Genomic DNA, 19,440 nt, shown 5'->3' with positions numbered 1-19,440 from the left:
CCAAGGGGAGATACAGAACAGGGGACCATTTCAGAGGGCCTCAAGGAGGATTGGGATGTGCTGCATGGGATGCAGTGCAGCTCAAGGAACTTAGTTACCCCATCACCTCTGCAAACACCGCCTTGTCCCTCTCTGGTCTAGTCCTGTGTCAACAGGGAGACTCATACTGTCTCTGCATTTGCTAATAAGACTGACTAGTTTCTGCTTACTCATAACTTAGACTCTAGAGTGTCTTCAGTTCTTTCTCCTTTTTCATTTCCCCCTCAGAGCTCCTATGAGGATTTTACTGAGTCTGTTCATCAGCATCCAGTGTAGGATATTTGGGGAGGGGGGCGGTGCGGTGTGTAGATTAATATGAGGTCAGGGACTTCCCTGGTGGTCTGGTGGTTAGGACTTCTTGCTTCTGCTGCAGAGGGTATGGGTTCTATCCCTGATGTGGGAACTAAGATCCCATATGCCACATGGCGTGGCCAAAAATAAAAAAGAGGAAAACTTCAGAAAAATAAGCTGGTGCTGAGTTTTGGTACCTATTTAGAGGCCCAGAGGCCCTCATCGTAAAGAGTCTACTGGTCCATTTGAATGGATTTTTACTTGTGAATGACGCAGTTGGGGATTTGTGTGCAAGGCTAGTTCTCCTTACAAAGATCTGCTACATCTTCCCTGATAGTATTACGGGGGTGGGTTCACTGACTGTGTGTCATACACCTGCTTTTTGGTTTTGCCTTCCTTAAGCTCACAGTTTCTCATGGCGTATAAGCCAACATAGGAGAAAACGGGACTTCCCTGGTGGCTCAGACAGTGAAGAATCCACCTGCAATGTGGGAGACCCGGGTTCGATCCCTGGGCCAAGAAGATCCCCTGGAGAAGGAAATGGCAACCCACTCCAGTATTCTTGCCTGGAGAATTCCATGGACAGAGGAGCCTGGTGGGCTACAGTCCATGAGATCACTACAGGCTGGGGTCAGAGAAGCAGGCAGGCCTGGTGTAAGGCTTTGTGAATTTGAAGTTTATTCTACGTGTGATCAGAAACCACACTGATTTTTGGTTTTTGAAGCTCACCTTGGCTGCTCTGTGTGATAGGTTGCCTCCCATACTCATAAAGGTCATGGGTTGTTTATTGTTGAGTACTTCATTTTGATGTTGCACCGTCCCAGCTGATCCTGGTGACATGGACAGTGGCAGCCTAGTTAGACTGTGTAAGTGTTACCAACCTCCTTTCAATCTGACATGTAAGTATGTTGTCTTCTCTTTATTGGGAAGGCGATCCTAAATCTAGGGATGACATATCCTTGAGTTAAAGCCAAAATATGCTTCTACTCCTTCTGAAAACACATGAAATTACTCACATGTGGAGCATGGCTTGAGTCACATAATAGTTGAGCATTCACAAGTGACCCTTGGGAACGAGGGTGGCTTTTCTTCTTTGTCTTGATGGATTTGCTCACACTGTGGACTTGAAATGCAGCAAGTAAGGCAGTATTGTTAGGCCTTGTTGACAACAGTTTGGGGGTACCAGTCATTCCTGTTTGAACCCTTTGCCCTGTCATAGTCTCTCATATATGGTGAGGGAGAAGGTATTTGGATGACAACAAAAGTGGGCTAGAACACTGAGGCAGTTATTCAGATGTTCAAGTCATCCTGCAGTGTTTAAGAGAGCTTCTCTGAATTTGGATCCAGTCTTCAAAACAAGACAACATGGCACTGTGGCCAGGGAAAAGGATGTGACCTCTGCCTGACACAGCAGCATCATCCAGAACTTTCTCTGTGTAGCATCATTATGAAGTTCTGCTGAGAAAAATGTTATAATCAGGACTATTAGTAATTTTACTCAGCTGAAGCAAGAGACTTCTGTTACTTCTGCTACCATCTACAGTGATTAACAACTCCTAAGGCACAGCCAGCTCCAGGGGCCTAGCAAGAATCAAGAGTGCATTTTGTCAAATGCATGAAATGCAGAAGTGGCACGCTGTAGTCAGGGTAGTAGGTGTAACCACCTAGTGGGAATGGAGAGGGAGCTTCCTACCCTCTCTTGTCATGTACAGACAGCAAACCCAAAACCTGCCTTCCATGAGTCCCCTGAAAGTTCTTGTCCACATTAAAGATGAGTGAAGTGAAAGTTACTCAGTCATGGTCTGATTTTTTGTGACCCCATGGGCTATACAGTCCATGGAATTCTCCAGGCCAGAATACTGGAGTGGGTAGCCTTTCCCTTCTCCAAGGGATCTTCCCAACCCAGGGATTGAAGCCAGGTGTCCCACATTGCAGGCGGATTCTTTACCAGCTGAGCCACAAGGAAGCCCAGGAATACTGGAGTGGGTAGCCTATCCCTTCTCCAGGGGATGTTCCCGACCCAGGAATCAACCCGCGGTTTCCTGCATTGCAGGCAGATTCTTTATCAACTGAGCTATCAGGGAAGCCCTTAAAGATGAGAGAGAACAGGATTGAAAGAAGTGGAGCAGCTTTAAGTCAGGATGCTATCACTATCAAAACAATGAGAGGCTTCTCCACCAATTGCCATTGGCGGTTACTGTGACTAACAGAGGAAAGTAGGCTTTCATTCTTGTTTAGTCTGACATTAAGAGACGACTAGTGTTCTGGTCTTTAGGAGGCTGCAGTGGTGTGTCAGTGGACCACAGAGAAGGGTACCTAAGAGTAAAGTGTGGCAGCCTCTGCCACTGACTGCTGACCTGAAGGCCAGCTCACTGCTACTGAGTCCAGCAGAAGAGCTATAAAAAGTCAGAGTGCTTTTTATCTCCAGGAGACTGTCAACTCTTTGATAGTGGTTTCTTATTTTTATGGCAAAGGGGAGTAAAAAGCTTTTGTAATCAGAGAGATTTAGTACCAGGGGTCTGGATAAGGCTTTGCTAAGGAAGGAGAAAGCCTCTTTAATTTTGCTTCTGGAGTGTCAAGTAGAATAAGGACTCAGTGAAGAAAGCATAATCTAGTATTCATTATCATCAATAGCCAGCTGCGTCCAAGAAGGCATTCATCTGTATGGCAGGCTTTGGAACTTTAAGCATGACTTCCATTATAGAAAAGGACAGATGTCCTTCTCCTGTAGATATTTCATGCCTGTGTTAGTCTCTTGGTCTGCCATAACAGAATACCACAGACTGGGTGGCTTAAACAACAGAAATTCATTTTCTCACAGTCCCGGAGGCTGGAATCCCAAGGGCAGGGTGCCATCTGGGTTGGTTTCTGATGAGACTTTTCTTCCTGGCTTGTGTCCTTACCTGGCCTTTCCTCTGTGTGTGAAGACAGAGAGTGGGTTCTGGTGTTTCTTCCTCTTATAAGGATACCAATCTAACAGGTTGGGGCTGTTCCCTTAAGACTTTATTTCACCCTGATTGCCTCATTAAAGGCCCATCTTCAGATACAGTCACATTGGGAGTTAGAGCTTGTGAATTTGGGGGTGGGATACAACTCAGTCCTAACAGTGCCCCAAATAACAGATCCATATCAGGTGTAACTTTTATGTCTAGAAGTGCAATGGATAAGGTTAAGAAATTCCTCCTCGCCTGTGAGTAAATACACTAAAGGATTGAAAGACAAGCAGAATAGGTTTTCAGGATGGAAGAAAAGGCAAAACAAAGATCTTTCCCCGAATTGAATTCTAAGCAGGCATCATGACAGATTGTACCTGACTAAGGGAAGTGGGGAAAGAAGATATTGTGTGATAACACCTATCACTTAATGATGTATGACAGATAGTAAATTGTATTTTTTACAGTGTTGTAATGGGCTTCCCTGGTGGCTCAGATGGTAAAGAATCCACCTGCAATGTGGGAGACTTGGGTTCCATCCCTCGGTTGGGGATCCCTGGAGGATGGCAACCCACTCCAGTATTCTTGCCTGGAGAATCCCCATGGACAGAAGAGCCTGGTGGGTTACAGTCTATGGGGTTGCAGAGTTGGACACGACTGAGCAACTGTGCACAGCACAGCACAAGGGCTTTTAGTTGGGGTATAGTTTTTCACTTTGAGAAGGAGGTGATACTTTGCTGAACCTCAGGCTGTAATGGGAATTGAGCTTCCCAGGTGGTGCTAGTGGTAAAGAACCCGCCTGCCAGTGCAGGAGACACAAGAGACACAAGTTCAATCCCTGGGTCAAGAAGATCCCCTGGAGAAGGAAATGGTAACCCACTTCAGTATTCTTGCCTGGAAAATCCTATGGACAGAGAAGCCTGGCAAGCTACAGTCCATGGGGTCACACAGAGTCAGATATGACTGAAGTTACACAGCATGCATGCAGGGGCTTTTAGTTGGGGTATAATTTTTTGCTTTGGGAGTAAGGTGCTGTTTTGCTTAGCCTCATGCTATAATGAGAGTTGAGGCAGTGGGAAGAAACTTGCCAGGTTAATTTAATTTTAACTAGTAAGGCAGATTGAATGAGCTTTCTTTCATTAAAACCAAAGGGTTGAAAGTACAGAATCAAGGAGTAGCTTGACAGCAGTTTCTGGAACAGGAACACGAAAGGTCTTAGGTTAAGGTCCTCAGTTAAGGTAGGCAGCATGGGAAATTTTCATTCAAAAAGACACTCTAGGACTCTGTTCATCTGTTTTACAGAAGGTGATAGCATGCCGTTTACAGAGACACTACTGATTTCACACTTTAATGGGAATATAAGCATGCTTGCCAGATAGAGGCCCCAGAAAAATGTTCATTTACAGGCTGAGAGATAGGAGACAGCACGACCTGATTAGAGATTCTCAGAGCATTAGTGAAAGTGTTAGTTGCTCAGTCCTGCCCGACTCTTTGTGACTCCATGGATTGTAGCCTGCCAGACTCTTCTGTCCATGGGCTTCTCCAGACAAGAATACTGGAGAGGGCTGCCATTCCCTTCTCTAGGAAATCTTCCGAACCCAGACCTCCCACATTGGAGGCAGATTCTTTACCATCTCAGGCAATAATCTGGAGTAATGCTGGAAAATATCTTGCCTTATTTTAGTGCCAGTGGACTCTGGTGCCATCTGCCACAGAAGATACGTAAGCACAGGCTCAGCCAGAGGCAGGAGAGCTCCCACAGGATGCTGCGAGCATGCCCCAGGCTCTCCTGTGAGGGGTGTGGTCGCAGAGGGTCTCTTTCCTAAAGTGGGCCTCATCAGGACTTTGGACTTTTAGAAACACTTTTGTTTCCCAATGACCTTCCTCTCCATATTAACACGAAGCTGGGTTTAGCCTAGTGCTTCTCAACCGGGGGTGATTTTGCCACTGAGGGGACATTTGGCAATGTCTCGAGACACTTTTGCTTGTCATAGCTTGGGGGGAGGTGCTAACTGGAGGGATGCTGCGAGGTATCTTACAGTGCACAGGGCATCCTCCAAAACAGGATTGGCCACCCAAAATGTTAGTCATGCTAGAATTCAGAAATCGAAATCGTGGAAAGCCCATGGTTTCTTGTGTAAGTCTCTGAGCCTTTCTTCCCACCTTTACCTCCTTTTGTTCTCTAAAATCTCTTGGCCTCGTTTGTGGGCCTCTAAGCTTTTGGTCTTGTAAATCAACCATACCTCAATTTAAGAAATAAAGTTATTTAATTTTTTTTAAAAAGGAGGGGGAAAAAAAAACCTTTTATCTTTATGGCCATGAGTTTGGTTTTAGTAGATTCCTGTGGAGTGGTTTGCTAGGATGAAAAGTGCAGCTAAAGAACTGTTCACCAGCAAACAGTGTAACCTGTTCCTGGGTCTTTGACCACAGACCAACCAACAGTCCAGGCTCAGTCTTAGTGGCAATATTAATGCCTAAATATTTTAGAGCAACCTATTTTTAGTCTCCATATTTAGTCTCCATATTTTAGTCACCACTTTTCCTTGCTCTCGACAGTTGTCCATTTTAGTTCAAGTCTGGACTCCGCAGGCATTCCTGCAGGGTAGGTTCAGGGAGTTGGTTTTGCATAGTGATGGCCCTCTGGTCTTCTGGCAGGGAGAGAGGGACAGCGACTGAATGAGGAGTCAGGGAGGCGATCTAGGGACCTGCCTCTGCCTAAGCACTTTTTCAACCAAGCCTTCTGACTTTAGCCGCTCTTTGCTCTCACTTCCACAGGGAGCTGGCACAGCTAAGCCTGCTGGCAATTTTGCAGTGCAACTGGAGTTGCTTCTCAGCTTTCCCCGGCATCACTTTAGTGGGAGTCAGTTTTCTAAGGACTGTAAAATCAGTTACCTCCTGTCCATCTGCTTTCTAGTTCTCAAATTTTAGTGGTTTTTCTCCTCTTGTTCTTTTTGCCCATACTTGAAGCAAACTCTTTTCCTGCTGGTTTTAGTGGGGTTGAGAGTGCTGAGAAAGTGAGAGTAAAATTGATATGTTTAATTCTCCTTATGTCAAGTCCATATAGATTTCATTTTTACATACTGTTCCAAGTCTTGCCTTCTCCATTTAGTGTAATACGGAGGTTTTTCTGTGTCTCCATATATAAATCATCTGGTTCTATTAAAGTAGTGCTGTTTCATTGTCTAGATGTTTGTGATTGATTCAAGCACACCCCTATTGAGGGACATTCTGGTTTTGTTCTCTTTTCTGTCACAGGCAATGCTGTAATCATTTTTACATCTACTGTGCGTCTTTGGTTACACGTGTGTGCAGTATGATGAATGCAAGTCAGACTGCCAGAATTTCTATCCTATCTTTGCCACTCAGTGACTGTAGAACCTTGGACAAGTTCTATAACTTCTCTCAGTCCAGTTACCTCATTCCTAAAGTGGGACTAATAGGATTATTAGTCATAGGATTAAAATTATAGGATTATTGAAAGTGAAAGCGAAAGCGAGGTCACTCAGTTGTGTCTGACTCTTTGCGACCCCATGGACTGTAGCCCATCTCTGTCCATGGGATTCTCCAGGCAAGAATACTGGAGTGGGTTGTCATTTCCTTCTCCAGGGGATCTTCTCGACCCAGGGATCGATCCCGGGTCTCCTACATCGCAGGCAGACGCTTTACCCTCTGAGGGAAGATGAAATAAGATGTGCTTAAAATAGTACCTGGAACATACATAGTATGTGCCACAGTAAATGTTAGCCATTCTTATTTCTCCTTTAGAATAAATTCCTAAAAGGTATACATGTTGTTGTTGTTTTAGTTATTACTAAGTCATGTCTGACTCTTTTGCGATCCCATGGTCTGTAGCTCGCCAGTTTCCATCCATGGGATTTCCCAGGTAAGAATACGGGAGTGGGTTGCCATTTCCTTCTCTAGTTGACTTTTCTGACTCAGAGGTGGAACCCATGTCTACTAGATTGGCAGGCAGATTCTTTACCACTGAGCCACCAGGGAAGCCCGAAAAGGTATACATGTATGTTTCAAATTTTAATAGAAATTGCCGAATGGTGCTTCCAAAAGCCTGCCGCATTGTATATTTCAAACATAGTGAGACTGTCTTCCTTCACTCTCTGTGTCACAGAAATGAAAACATCTCTGAGCTAATTGCTTTCCATCATTGTCTGCTATTTATTTTGTAAAAAATGAAATATTTCTCTGTATGCCTATTTTTATCAATCCTGGGAAACTCAAGACTATGAGACATGGATGTGTTTTCTTACAGTGGTACTTTTTGAAATCATTGGCGCCTAGTAGATTATCAAACTATATACTTTGCAAAATCAGAATGATGTGAAATGCCATTTCAGTGTTTTAATTTGTATTTTTAAATTTATGAGTGACATTGGTCATCTTTGCGTTGGTCATCTTTTCGCTCAGGTATTGTTGGGAGAATGTGTACTGTTGTGTGTGTGTGTGTGTGTGTGTGTGTGAACACTAATAGCAGTTTAAGGTCCATAGCATAGTTTAGCTGTCAGATCTGTTCTTACTTATGTTGGATGCTGATTATTTCTTTTTTATTGAGTCTTATTTGTCCAACTAGATAGTAAAGATTTTGAGTAATAATTGGTTAGTATTTGCTTATATCCCAGGAAGCACATAGATTTTAGTATTAAGTGTTGTCTCAAAAATAAAGAAGTTTGATTTTTATGTTTGGTGTTTTGTTGTAATTATTTGTGAAGTGAATTTTTTGTGAGTAATGAATTCCTTTTGTAAAACTGAAGTTTACAGAAAATTGAGGTGGGAAAAAATATAAAGAATACAATACTCAACTTTCTAGCATCTAAGAATAGTCATCATTACTATAAGAAGTAATTGTGGGCACATTTGGCTGAGTGGTTGGATGAATGGGCACACAGATAATTCTCTAAAAATGGGATCATATATATACAATTTAAAATAATAGCATAATTAATCCTGTTGGAATTGACAGTTGAAATAAAACTGGAAGGGTTACTGAATTATCGTTAAGTTACTCTAAGGGTAGAAAGAAAAGTAATTTTAAAAACTGAAAGATTGAAGTCAGAGGTTTTTGTGACTTCAAGGTGTTTGTAAATTTTTTTCCTTTGGGTTATCTGTAATGAAATTTGTAACCAACTTTATAGCTGTTGCTTTGCCTCATTTTAATTTTGACAAGACCTTAAGATGTTTGATTTGAGAATTTTAGTCTGTGATCTGGAAAAAGGCCAAGACCAATACTTTTCATGATGTGTTAGAGAAAGCTCTAAGGTTCTACAGAGATGCTTCCTCATTTTTGCTTTTATCTATTTCATATATTAAAATACTGTATAAAATTTTGTTTGGGAATAAGAAAGTCCTGCAACCTAAAAAATAGTTTGAGAAGCATTGGGAAGTACATATGCTCATAGGAAACTAGGGAAAAAAAAAAAAAAAAGACAACTTATATAGCATTGTTATTTACTTCTTTGTGTTTCAAAATTGCCGAGCACTTACATCTCTTGGTTTAGAAAGTGTAGTTCAGTTCAGTTCAGTCGCTCATTCGTGTCCGACTCTTTGCGACCCCATGAACCGCAGCATGCCAGGCCTCCCTGTCCATCACCAACTCCTGGAGTTTACCCAGACTCATGTCCGTTGAGTCGGTGATGCCATCCAACCATCTCATCCTCTGTTGTCCCCTTCTCCTCTTGCCCTCAATCTTTCCCAACATCAGGGTCTTTTCAAATGAGTCAGCTCTTCATATCAGGTGGCCAAAATATTGGAGTTTTAGCTTTAACATCAATCAGAAAGTATAGATGGCTAGTTTATTCCCATGAATTAGGAAGTGAAATACTGAGAATTTACGCTGAGTATGCTGACAGTGCCTTATTTGTAATGGATTCTGTTGGCACCATTGTTACATGTATGTGTCTGTGACAGCACAATGACAGTGACAGTGAAAACTGCAAGTGATGGACTTATTAACTAAAGCTGAAAGCTCTGAAAAATTACTCTGGGCTGCTGCAGGGGCTCTCTAGTCATCACAGTGGTTGATACACTACAAAACATTTGCAACTCTTCACAGAGTGATATTTACCAACTATAATGAAAGGTCGGTTAAATTACTGCATTTTCCATCTGCTGCCTTGTGAAAGACTAATCGTTTGATGAATTTGTGGGGTTAACATCAAAAGAAATAAAATTTTAAAATACGTATTTGTTACAGTCCTCGTGTTTAGAATGGATTCCCTTTCATAATCCATGTTGATGGCTTCCATATTTGTGCAGATTAAGAAAATATTTTACTAATCTCAAGGCAGAGAAAAAACTTTGAAGTTTAGGATATGCTAAAAGAAAATTATACATTCTCTTTTCTCACCCCTAAGCAGGAGCTGTGTTTTATAGCTAATGGATGAATTTAATGTTAAGTTTAGTATCTGAGTCAGAGAAGGCAATGGCACCTCACTCCAGTACTCTTGCCTGGAAAATCCCATGGACGGGGGAGCCTGGTAGGCTGCAGTCCACAGGGTCGCTGAGAGTTGGACACAACTTAGTGACTTCACTTTCACTTTTCACTTTCATGCATTGGAGGAGGAAATGGCAACCCACTCTAGTGTTCTTGCCTGGAGAATCCCAGGGACGGTGGAGCCTGGTGGGCTGCCGTCTGTGGGGTCACACAGAGTCGGACACGACTGAAGTGACTTAGCAGCAGCAGCAGCAGCAGTATCTGAGTGCATGCTGATTTTTGTGGCAAGCCAAGGTAGTCCTTGATGGTGCTGTTTTTGTTTTTTTAAATATCATGCCTCACTAGGGAAATTAAGTACTTTATTACATGATTGCATTATTGTAGAATCATTACCTTCAAGGGAGCATTTTTCATGGCCATGGGCCCCATATTCATGTGGGGAGGTTTTCAGAAAAATCTTAATTGGTAGCAGATAGCCTTATGGTACAAAACAGTGATGAGCTTGCATCTTACCAGCCAGCAAATGTGTGTAGGCACATTCTTATGAGACCTTGACAGCCCACTTTCCTCCCTTTACTGTTTTTAATCATCGAGGGACGCTCGTCTTTCAGTCTAGAAGCAGACTAGAGCTCCTTGTCACCCCCTTCATTCTGAATGCAGAGCAGAGCGGAGTTGAAGGGGCTGTGACAGTTTTGCTTCTAGGGCGCAGCTTCTCAGGGCAGTGCAGCTTGGAAACAGCGCAGGGGGTTGTCCAGGCGGTTGCACCCCAGGGCCTGAATTCAAATGCCTGCGTCCAGGTCCCCGCTCCCTCTGTGTGATGTAGGGAAGGAGAGGAGTAATGGAGCCTTCTTGGAGAGCAACAGTGAAAATTAAGTACGATTTATATGTAAAGCACTTAACACAGCGTCTGGCACTTAGTGAGTGCTTGGCAGATGTTCCTGTGTACATCATCCAGGCCACTGATGTCGGCCCTCTGTCATTCCTGTTGAGTTAGGTGGCCAAACCCAAACACACATCTGGGGCAAACACTTCTCAATGAAATCACTGTCCTCTGCTTAGGGTGGCGCCGAAGGATTCCTTTATCGTGAGAGGAGATTTCACATGACTGGCCTCATTCCTGCCACGTTGCTCGGGTGTAAGTAGCAGGCATTCTAGGACAGTGAACAGTGTAGGACATCTACTTCCCCACACTGTTGTTCTCTGCTTGCCTTTGTGTACAGCGTATTAATTGTTGATTCAGATGTACCAAGGGATTTCTTTTTCTTTTTGAGGACTTACTGAAAGACATTTGATTTATAGGAGTTCTTTGCCCACCTCCACTCCCAATTGTTTTCAATTCTTCCCTTTGCTTTATCATTTTCTGTTAAAAATTCACACTGCATGGGGCAAAATAGCTAAGCCCGTGGAGAAATAACACATTTTAGCTCTGTTTATAATTTTAAAGATAATAACTTGTTTTTAGTTGTGTCCTTAAAAGGCTTTTTATTTTATCATATCTGATACATTGAATATTGTACCTTTCTGAATTAAATGTGACCAGGAACTTGTGGTTGCTCCTACCCCGCCCCAGTGTGGCTGTGAATCAAAAGAGCTATCGAGCTTGTATTAAGAGCACACACCATTGCATTTCATGACAAGCTAGCATCATTCCCAAGCAGCAAGACTAAAGCTTTAAATCTAGAATTTTATAACATGTCAAATCCTAATGATGATATGATATCTTAATATAATGTAACCTAATATACTATAAGTCCTAGGAAAGGAAATGGCAGTGTATTCCAGTATTCTTGCCTGGGAAGTCCCATGACAGAGGAGCCTGGAAGGCTATAGTCTGTGAAGTTGCGAAAGAGTTGGAGGTGACTTAACCATAACAAGAAGGAATAGCATACCTTATTTCATTGTGCTTTGCAGATATAGTGGTTTGTTTGTTTGTTTTTAAACAGATTGGTTGATGCCACTTTCCAACAACATTTGTTCACTTCCTGTTTCTTTGTCACATTTTTCTAGTTCTTGAAATATTTCAAATCGTCTACTTGTAAAATGATTATGATTCGCTGAAGGCTAAGATGATGGTTACCATTTTTTATCAATAAATATTTTTAAATTACAGAGCGTACATTTTTTAGACATAATGCTGTTATGCACTTAATAGACCACAGGATAGTATAAACATAACTTTTATATGCACTGGGAAATCAAAAAATTCATGTGACTCACTTTGTTGTGCTGTTTGCTTTATTGTGGAGGTCTGTAGCTGAATCCACAGTATCTCTGACCTCCGCCTGTATAATATAGTCATGTGAGTGTTCTATAACTTAATTCTGATATATGGAACTCCCGCTTGTACTCATTCAGCTTTGCCATGATAGACTAGGAGGATCTGCTTTTAGTCCCACAGTCACAGGAAAGATGGAGAGTTGGAGAGTGAAGAGTGTTGGAAGGTATGGGTTTTTGCCATCTTCTCACCCCTCCCCTACCAGCCCTCATTATCAATAGATGAAATTGGAATGCTGATCCATGTGATTTCATATTACTAAAAATGTACATGAATGAGATGGCTCAGCAAGGGTAGGGATGTAACCAACCAGTCGTTGTGGAGTAGTTTCTCTGAATTTGCTTCTCAGTGATATCTACTTCTGTGCTTTCATCTTGGTTAATTCTTACAGGGCAAAACTCATGTTTGTGCTGAAATGCCTTATAGACCACTTGCTGGACATGGTGGAAGACAAAGCTTGATTATGATTTGACACTGAGTTCTAGACCCAGTAGAGAGAGTAGTACATTGTGTGTTTACTTGTACCTACATGGATACGTCAGCCATAATCTTAAAATGTTAAATCATAAAATTACTTAATGAAAAATATTACTAAAGATACTATTATTCCTTATGGATACATTACTTAGCATACTAGCCTTGAATCAATTGCTCATTGTCATATAGTTTCATGTGTAAGAATAAATACTAGGTTATGCAAGTATCTTTGTGAATATAAATAAGGAGGAATTAGAAAGCTGTTACTCACTCATGTTTGCAGTTGTGCAGTGAGCGGAGTAGAGGAGTCATAGAAAGTATGGAAGGCATCTATCTAGTCGAGCGTTGGAGAAATGCAGTCACAGAAGAAACATCAGAGAATAGTCAGACTTTTCATGGCAATAAAGTCGGAAGATGGTAAAGTCAGAAGAGAATGGGATTGCGACAGGAACTGGCACGTGAGGTAGACAGGCAGAAAAGAGAGGAGAGAGTCTTTCTAAAGGAAGAACTCAGAGCAGTGCCTCAAGAATGTGCTGACTCCCACGTTCACATATGGTTCCTCACAACTCTAAATCAGTTTGCAGAACCATGGGAACAGTAGCCTGGTATATTGTTGTGTCGTTGCTAAGTTGTGTCCAGACTGTTTGTGGCCCCGTGGACTGTAGCCAGCCAGTCTCCTCTGTTCCTGGGTTTCCCAGGCTAGAATTCTGGAGCAGGTTGCCATTCTTCTCCAAGGGACCTTTCCAACCCAGGAGTCAAACCTGCCTCTCCTGCATTGGCAGGCGAATTCTTTACCTCTTAGCCACCAGGGAAGCCCAGTCTGCTATATAACGATAAGTAACAGGGCAATTCTTTTAGAGAAAACACTTTTCATTGACTGAGACTGGAGTCAGATACTGCTGCTGCTGCTAAGTCGCTTCAGTTGTGTCCAACTCTGTGTGACCCCATAGACGGCAGCCCACCAGGCTCCTCCATCCATGGGATTTTCCAGGCAAGAGTACTGGAGTGGCGTGCCATGGCCTTCTCCGGGAGTCAAATCCTAAGGCTTCTTAAAGATCTGTTGCAGTCACCCACCAAGATGAGAGTGGTCCTCTTCTGGCCTCAGACACTGATTGTGTGGCAGGGAGTACATATTTTTAACCGTCTCAAGACTCTACTATTATTGTAGAATGAGGTATGGGTCAGTTAGTCTTTAAATGCCTTCCATCTTTGAATTTCTTAAACTCTGTCTTTTGGGCACATGTAAACACAGCTCTCATCCTTACTAGTGACATTATTTTGAAAACAGGATAAAAACAGAGGAATAATACTCTTTGTTGAAAAATAATTTTTACAGACTTTTTGGAGTTTACTGTTTGAACAAAATTTTGGAAGTATGATAAAAGGAAGGAACCCATGTTTATAGATGTTCAGTTATTAAAAAAAATTTTTTTTAATAGAGCTTGCCAAAAGTAGAGCTGTATTATCCCTGTTCTGGAACATTGTTTGGACTTCTTTTCTATTGCAATGAAATGGAAATTTTATAGAGCAGTCAAAGAGTTTAGATACTCTTAATTTCTTATCAAACAGAACACTTAAAAAATAACCGTGTATGACTTTCCCTGCTTTGATTCTTCTTCCTGAAGGATGTTTTCCCTTGAAAACCCCTGAACCTCAGAGTTAGTGTAATTGGATCTCAGTGAAGTGGAGGAAACCATAGGGTGCTGATGCCCTCAGTGGCCAAGGTGCTGTGAGGAGTCCTGGGTGAGTGCCGGCCAGACAGAGACTGTGCACTCGGGCGGAGACTGTGGGCCAAGGTAGAAGTGAATTACACCTCACTTTGACCTTATAACTTTCACTTTTTAGGGAATAATCTTCTCCCTGGCTTATATGTAGAAAAATACACATTAAAAACAACAGACTGGATAACAAAAGTCCTAAAAATTGGAGCTTTACTAAAGTAAGGGATCATGCCAGTATGACTCTTCTCCCTGTCTTTTGGGAGTGAGTGCAGCCTCTTTGGGGTCGCAAAGTCAGACATGACTGAAGTGACTTAGCAGCAGCAGCCGCAGCCTCTTTAGTGTACCATGTAGAAGAAAGAGTAATATGGTTCCTTCCACTGAGAAAGAAAACTAATTATGTGACTGTTCCAAAGGTTTCAGACTTACTTGGAGATTTTCCTAATGCTGTCTTATAATCCGTATTTTATTTCTGTTTTAAACATTTCTTTGATAGTATGTTTATCTTTCCTAGAAATATTTATCTTTCCTAGAAATTCTGCCATAATATTTCTGATTAAAATGATTTTCTGTTTTTAAAATCCTTTCAGTTTCATTGTACTAGTAATATATTCTTATTGTTTGTGTTAGTCACGCAGTCATGTCTGACTTTTTGCGACCCCATGGATTATAGCCCACCAGGCTCCTCTATCCACAGAATTCTCCAGGCAAGAATACTGGAGTGGGTTGCCATTCCCTTCTCCAGGAGATCTTCCCATAGCAGGGATCGAACTGAGGTCTCCCACATTGCAGGGGGATTCTTTACCATCTGAGCTACCAGGGAAGCCCTAAAAGCTTTAAAAAACATAATTTTTTTTATTTAATGTCAGCCACCTGTATCTCTTCTCCCTCTTTTCCCTCCCATCTTGGTTAATTCAATCCAAAAGCTGTCGGGTAGGGTTGAGTAAGGTAGAAGATCAAATGACATAAAACCTAGAAGCTATAAGAGAGTAAATATAAATAGATCAATAATTTTAATGCATAAAATTTGAAAATTCTACATGAAGAAAACTAAGCTATGACATGAACTGGGGAAAACTTTTGTTCAAAGGGCCAATTTTCTTTGTATGTAAAAATGCTAAGAAAACGAAAGAAGGGAAAGGTATGTAGAGGTTTTGATGTAGCATTTTTAAAATAATGTCAAAACATGCCCCCAAATAGCAGAATAGTTAAGCAGTTTCTAAGGAAAAGAACCTTCTATAGCCATTAAGATGATAGTATGAAAATTCAGTGGTGTCCCAATTGTGGGTGATTTTCCCCTTCTATTTTCTGTGTTTTGAATAAAACAAAATAAATCTCCAAAAAGCAATACAATGTAATCAGGAAAAATAAATGCTTTATGTTAAAAAAATATATACAAATCAATTAGAGAAAGATCAGCAACCCAACAGAGGGTCTGCAAAGGAATGGAACATACTGTTCATAGAAAAGTCTCTTAAGCATATGAAAAAATACCCATTCTCACTCATAAGAGCAATGCTGTAGACTAAGATACTACTTTTTATGTGCTAGTTTGACAAAGATCAGAGTTAAAGCACTTTTGAAGAGTCCCTGAGGAAGCAAGCACTTTCAAAACTTGCTGGATCAGATTATAAGTTAACACAACTTTTGCAGAGCACAGTGTGGGCATAGCTAGCAAATTTACTAACACACCTTCCCTTTGACTAGAAACATATTCTACTGGCATCCTCCCACATAAACTGATAAATGTATAAAATTATTCATTGTAGCATCATTTGTAGCAGCAAAAGAGTGTGAACAACACAAATGTCAGTCAGTGGGGGCTGGGGTGTTTCTACAATGGAATGCTCTACAGCCATCAAGAAATTAAGGAACTTTAGGTAAAGTGAAATCTAAGGTATATGTTAAGAGAAAAAACATAAAATATAGAAGTATGTATGTAGCATGCTACCATTTGTGTCAGGAAAGGGGAAAGGGGTAGTTAATCATATTTGCCTATGCATGGTGTCTCTGGAAATACACATGAGATACAGTCGCACTGCTGTCTCCAGAGTGAACAGCAGGGTGGCTGGAATACAGGAATTGTCAGACTTTGCAAAGACCTTTCTGGATCTGTGAATTTTTACCGACAGGAATTTACCTATATAGTAAGTACATTCAGTTGAAAAAAAAGAAAACACCTTTCAGACCACATAAAAAGAAATGTCATAATTATCATACTTTACAGGCCATAAGTGTCAGGTAGTATTTCCTTTGCTGTCTAGCTGCAGATGCCCTAGCTATCTGTCTCAAGTAGGATTAGTTACCAGATTTCCTAACTAAATCATTCTTTTAATGTCTTGCTGTCTGTTTTATTTAAAATGTTTACATTAATTTTCAAAACGGAAATCTGCTTGTGGTAAGTTTTTTTTTTTATTGGGCATCTTTGATATGTTTTGATAACAAATATTATTGAGACTATAAAAGAATTGGGAAGGTTTCTTTTCCCTTGCTTCTCAAGGTGGACATGGTGAGTTGAACTGTTCTTGATATTTTTTCATGGAAGTAATTGTAGTTTTACTCACAGGAAGAAGAAGGAAATACTTGCAAACCACAAAAAACTTGCTGGCTTCAAGATTGTATTTTATCATTATCTCCAACCAATGATCTTATGGTTATAGCTCGGGAACAAAAAGCTGTATTTCTAGTGCGTAAGTACTCTGTAATTTTAATTTATTTTAATGCATAGAATAGAAAATGAATTAGGTAGAAAGAAAAAGTGTTACTTCTCCATTTTATGGCAGCATTTGATAGTTTGATATGTTGCACAGCACTTTTGATTCTCTTTTATTTCTTTCTCTTCCCCTTTCTTTTCCTTTCTTTTCTTTTCTTTTCCTTTCTTTTCTGTTTCTTTTCTCTCTGTTTTTCATTCTTGGCTGCAGATACTCTGGCACTTTAGAAGCAGTTTTGGGCATTGCCCAATTCTCACAAGGGGCAGTTAGAGCTAAAAAGGCCACTGACCCCTTCTTAGCAATAATGTGAATTGGGTGACTTTCACCTCTAATTTGAAAGGTCACAATACTGTTGTTTCCTGTTTGGGGTATAAGCTTAGCTTACAATTTTTGTTGAAGATTAAATTTATTGGCTATATATAGAAGGTGGAAAACCTCTAATCAAAATAAATAAGGTCTTGTATTAAATGGGTACGGAGTGGCACTATTAAGCAGATTTACTCTCCAATAACAAATCTATTAGAAAATTTTTCTTTGTCAATTGAAGATAAAAGTTATATAAGTAAAAATGATGGGGTAATACATAAGAATTAATAACTTTATTATATGGATTGAATTGGAAGAAAGAGAGACTAAAGAGAGAGTGTTATAACAATCTTATAAAAATTTTTAAACATTATATTTACTTATAGAAAGACCCACATAAATTAATATAGAACTATTAAATTCTGCACTCATCATTCTAAAGGAAAAGAATGAAATTAATAAATTTTCTGTTTTAGTATGCTGTAATTAAAGTTATTTTGTGTGATGATGTTTGGATTTTTTTTGTTTTTTGTTTTTTTCCAGCAAAATGGAAACATAGTGATAAAGGGAAGGAAGAAATGCAGTTTGCTGTTGGTTGGAGTGGTTCTTTAAGTGTTGAAGAAGGGTAGGGACCAATTAGCTCTTTTTGTCTCTCCATATGTTAAATGTATATGTGAAATTGATTGACTTGTATATCAGTCTGCTAAGATGTTTTGTCATTTGGAATGTTGATTAAAAGTATATTCATTGCAGCTTTAGAGATTGTAGAGCATGATTTGGGCAGTAAATTTTAATTTTATTAACCATGTAATTATTAATCAAAGAACCAAAAAAAAAAAAAAACCCTTGTGTTTGGAGAGGATTTACAGGAGAGTTCAGAGAGAATTCTGTAATATCCTGTCTAGATTTTGTCTTTTCCTTCAGTTCAGTCACTCAGTCATGTCAGATTCTTTGCGACCCCATGACAGCATGTGGTCCCCTGGAGAAGGGAATGGCAAACGACTCCAGTATTCTTGCCTTGAGAGCCCCATGAACAGTCTTTTCCTTAGCTCTTTATTATTATTATCTTTCTTTCTTTTTTTTTTTTTTTAGTATACCACAGAGCATATGAGATCTTAGTTGCCCAACCAAGGATCAAACCCGTGTCTCCTGCAGTGGAAGTGTGCACTTTTAACTTCTGGACCACCAGGGAAATCCCTCATTGTTAATTTTTATTCAGCCAAAAAGTCAAGGGCTGCCATGGTCCTCTCTGCTTTGTTAGCACTGGGCTTATACTTAAAGGTGACAGTGCTACATTAATTCTGAAAACTGAGAAATACTTAAGAAATGCAAGTTAGTAAATTCAAGTTTCCTACTGACCCAGTTAGAGTTTTAAAACCAGATCTCTAGCATGGTTCTGTGATGGAGCTGCTAGCCTGGAACCTGCAGCCAAAAATTGTTTTCAGTTATGACTGAAAGTTATCTAGTTGGAATGAATAAAGTTCTTTAGACTTTAAATTCAGATAAAAGACAATCAAGTAGAAATCCGTAGTACATGTTTGACACTCTGTAGAGACTCAGTGAAATGCGATTTCTTCTTGAGTCATTTAGTCTAAGCATTTTGAAGACCTTTAATTTCTGTTGGAAATACACATGCAAGGTTCAGTTACTTTAGGGCCTCCCAGATGGCTCAGCGGGTAAAGAATCCACCTTCAATGCAGGAGACACAGATGTGGGTTCAGTCCCCGGGTTGGGAAGATCCCCCTGGAGAAGGAAATGGTAACCCACTCCAGTATTCTTGCCTGGAAAACCCCATGAACAGAGGAGCCTGGCAGGCTACAGTCCAAAGGGTCACAAAGCATCAGACACGACTAAGCATGCAGGCATGACAGGAGGGCCCGAGGCTGTCAAGAGCCTCACCCACCTATGCTAGTATGTTACTTTAATATGTTTTCAGTTACCTTAGAGACAACAAACAACCAAAAAGATTCATTTCATTTGGTGTCTAGTTTGATATATGGGGAAGAGGATTTATACTTTGTTGAATAAATTGGTGATGATCCTGAGTTTTGACAATTTAAGGAAGAAGTCAGTAGGAATTATTTTAATTTTGAGGCTTGTCTCTGGGCGTGGGACAAATTTTTCTCAAATCTGCATGTCAGAAAAAAGAAATCTTTTAGGGACCATCCAGCACAGCAGGTGCTTAGAAATAGATTATCAGCAGCAATTTCTGCAAAGTATAAAAAAGAAGCCAGCCAGTTGAAAT

General features: G+C 40.6%; 1 protein-coding gene across 1 annotated transcript in view; it reads left to right on the top strand.

Annotated features, from left to right (window-relative positions):
* The window catches only part of RAB3GAP2 (RAB3 GTPase activating non-catalytic protein subunit 2), a 106,954-nt gene that overhangs the window by 24,164 nt on the left and 63,350 nt on the right, over window positions 1–19,440 (top strand). The window contains exons 3-4 of the mRNA XM_068986584.1: window positions 16,745–16,868; window positions 17,739–17,820. Of these exons, the coding sequence (XP_068842685.1) occupies window positions 16,745–16,868; window positions 17,739–17,820 (206 nt within the window). The remainder of the gene's footprint in view (window positions 1–16,744; window positions 16,869–17,738; window positions 17,821–19,440) is intronic.

The sequence above is a fragment of the Capricornis sumatraensis genome, chromosome 14 (genome assembly GCF_032405125.1).
Source record: "Capricornis sumatraensis isolate serow.1 chromosome 14, serow.2, whole genome shotgun sequence".
NCBI classification, from domain to species: Eukaryota; Metazoa; Chordata; class Mammalia; order Artiodactyla; family Bovidae; genus Capricornis; species Capricornis sumatraensis.
The sequence above is the reverse complement of the archived record's forward strand: the minus strand, read 5'-3'. Positions and strand labels throughout refer to the sequence as shown.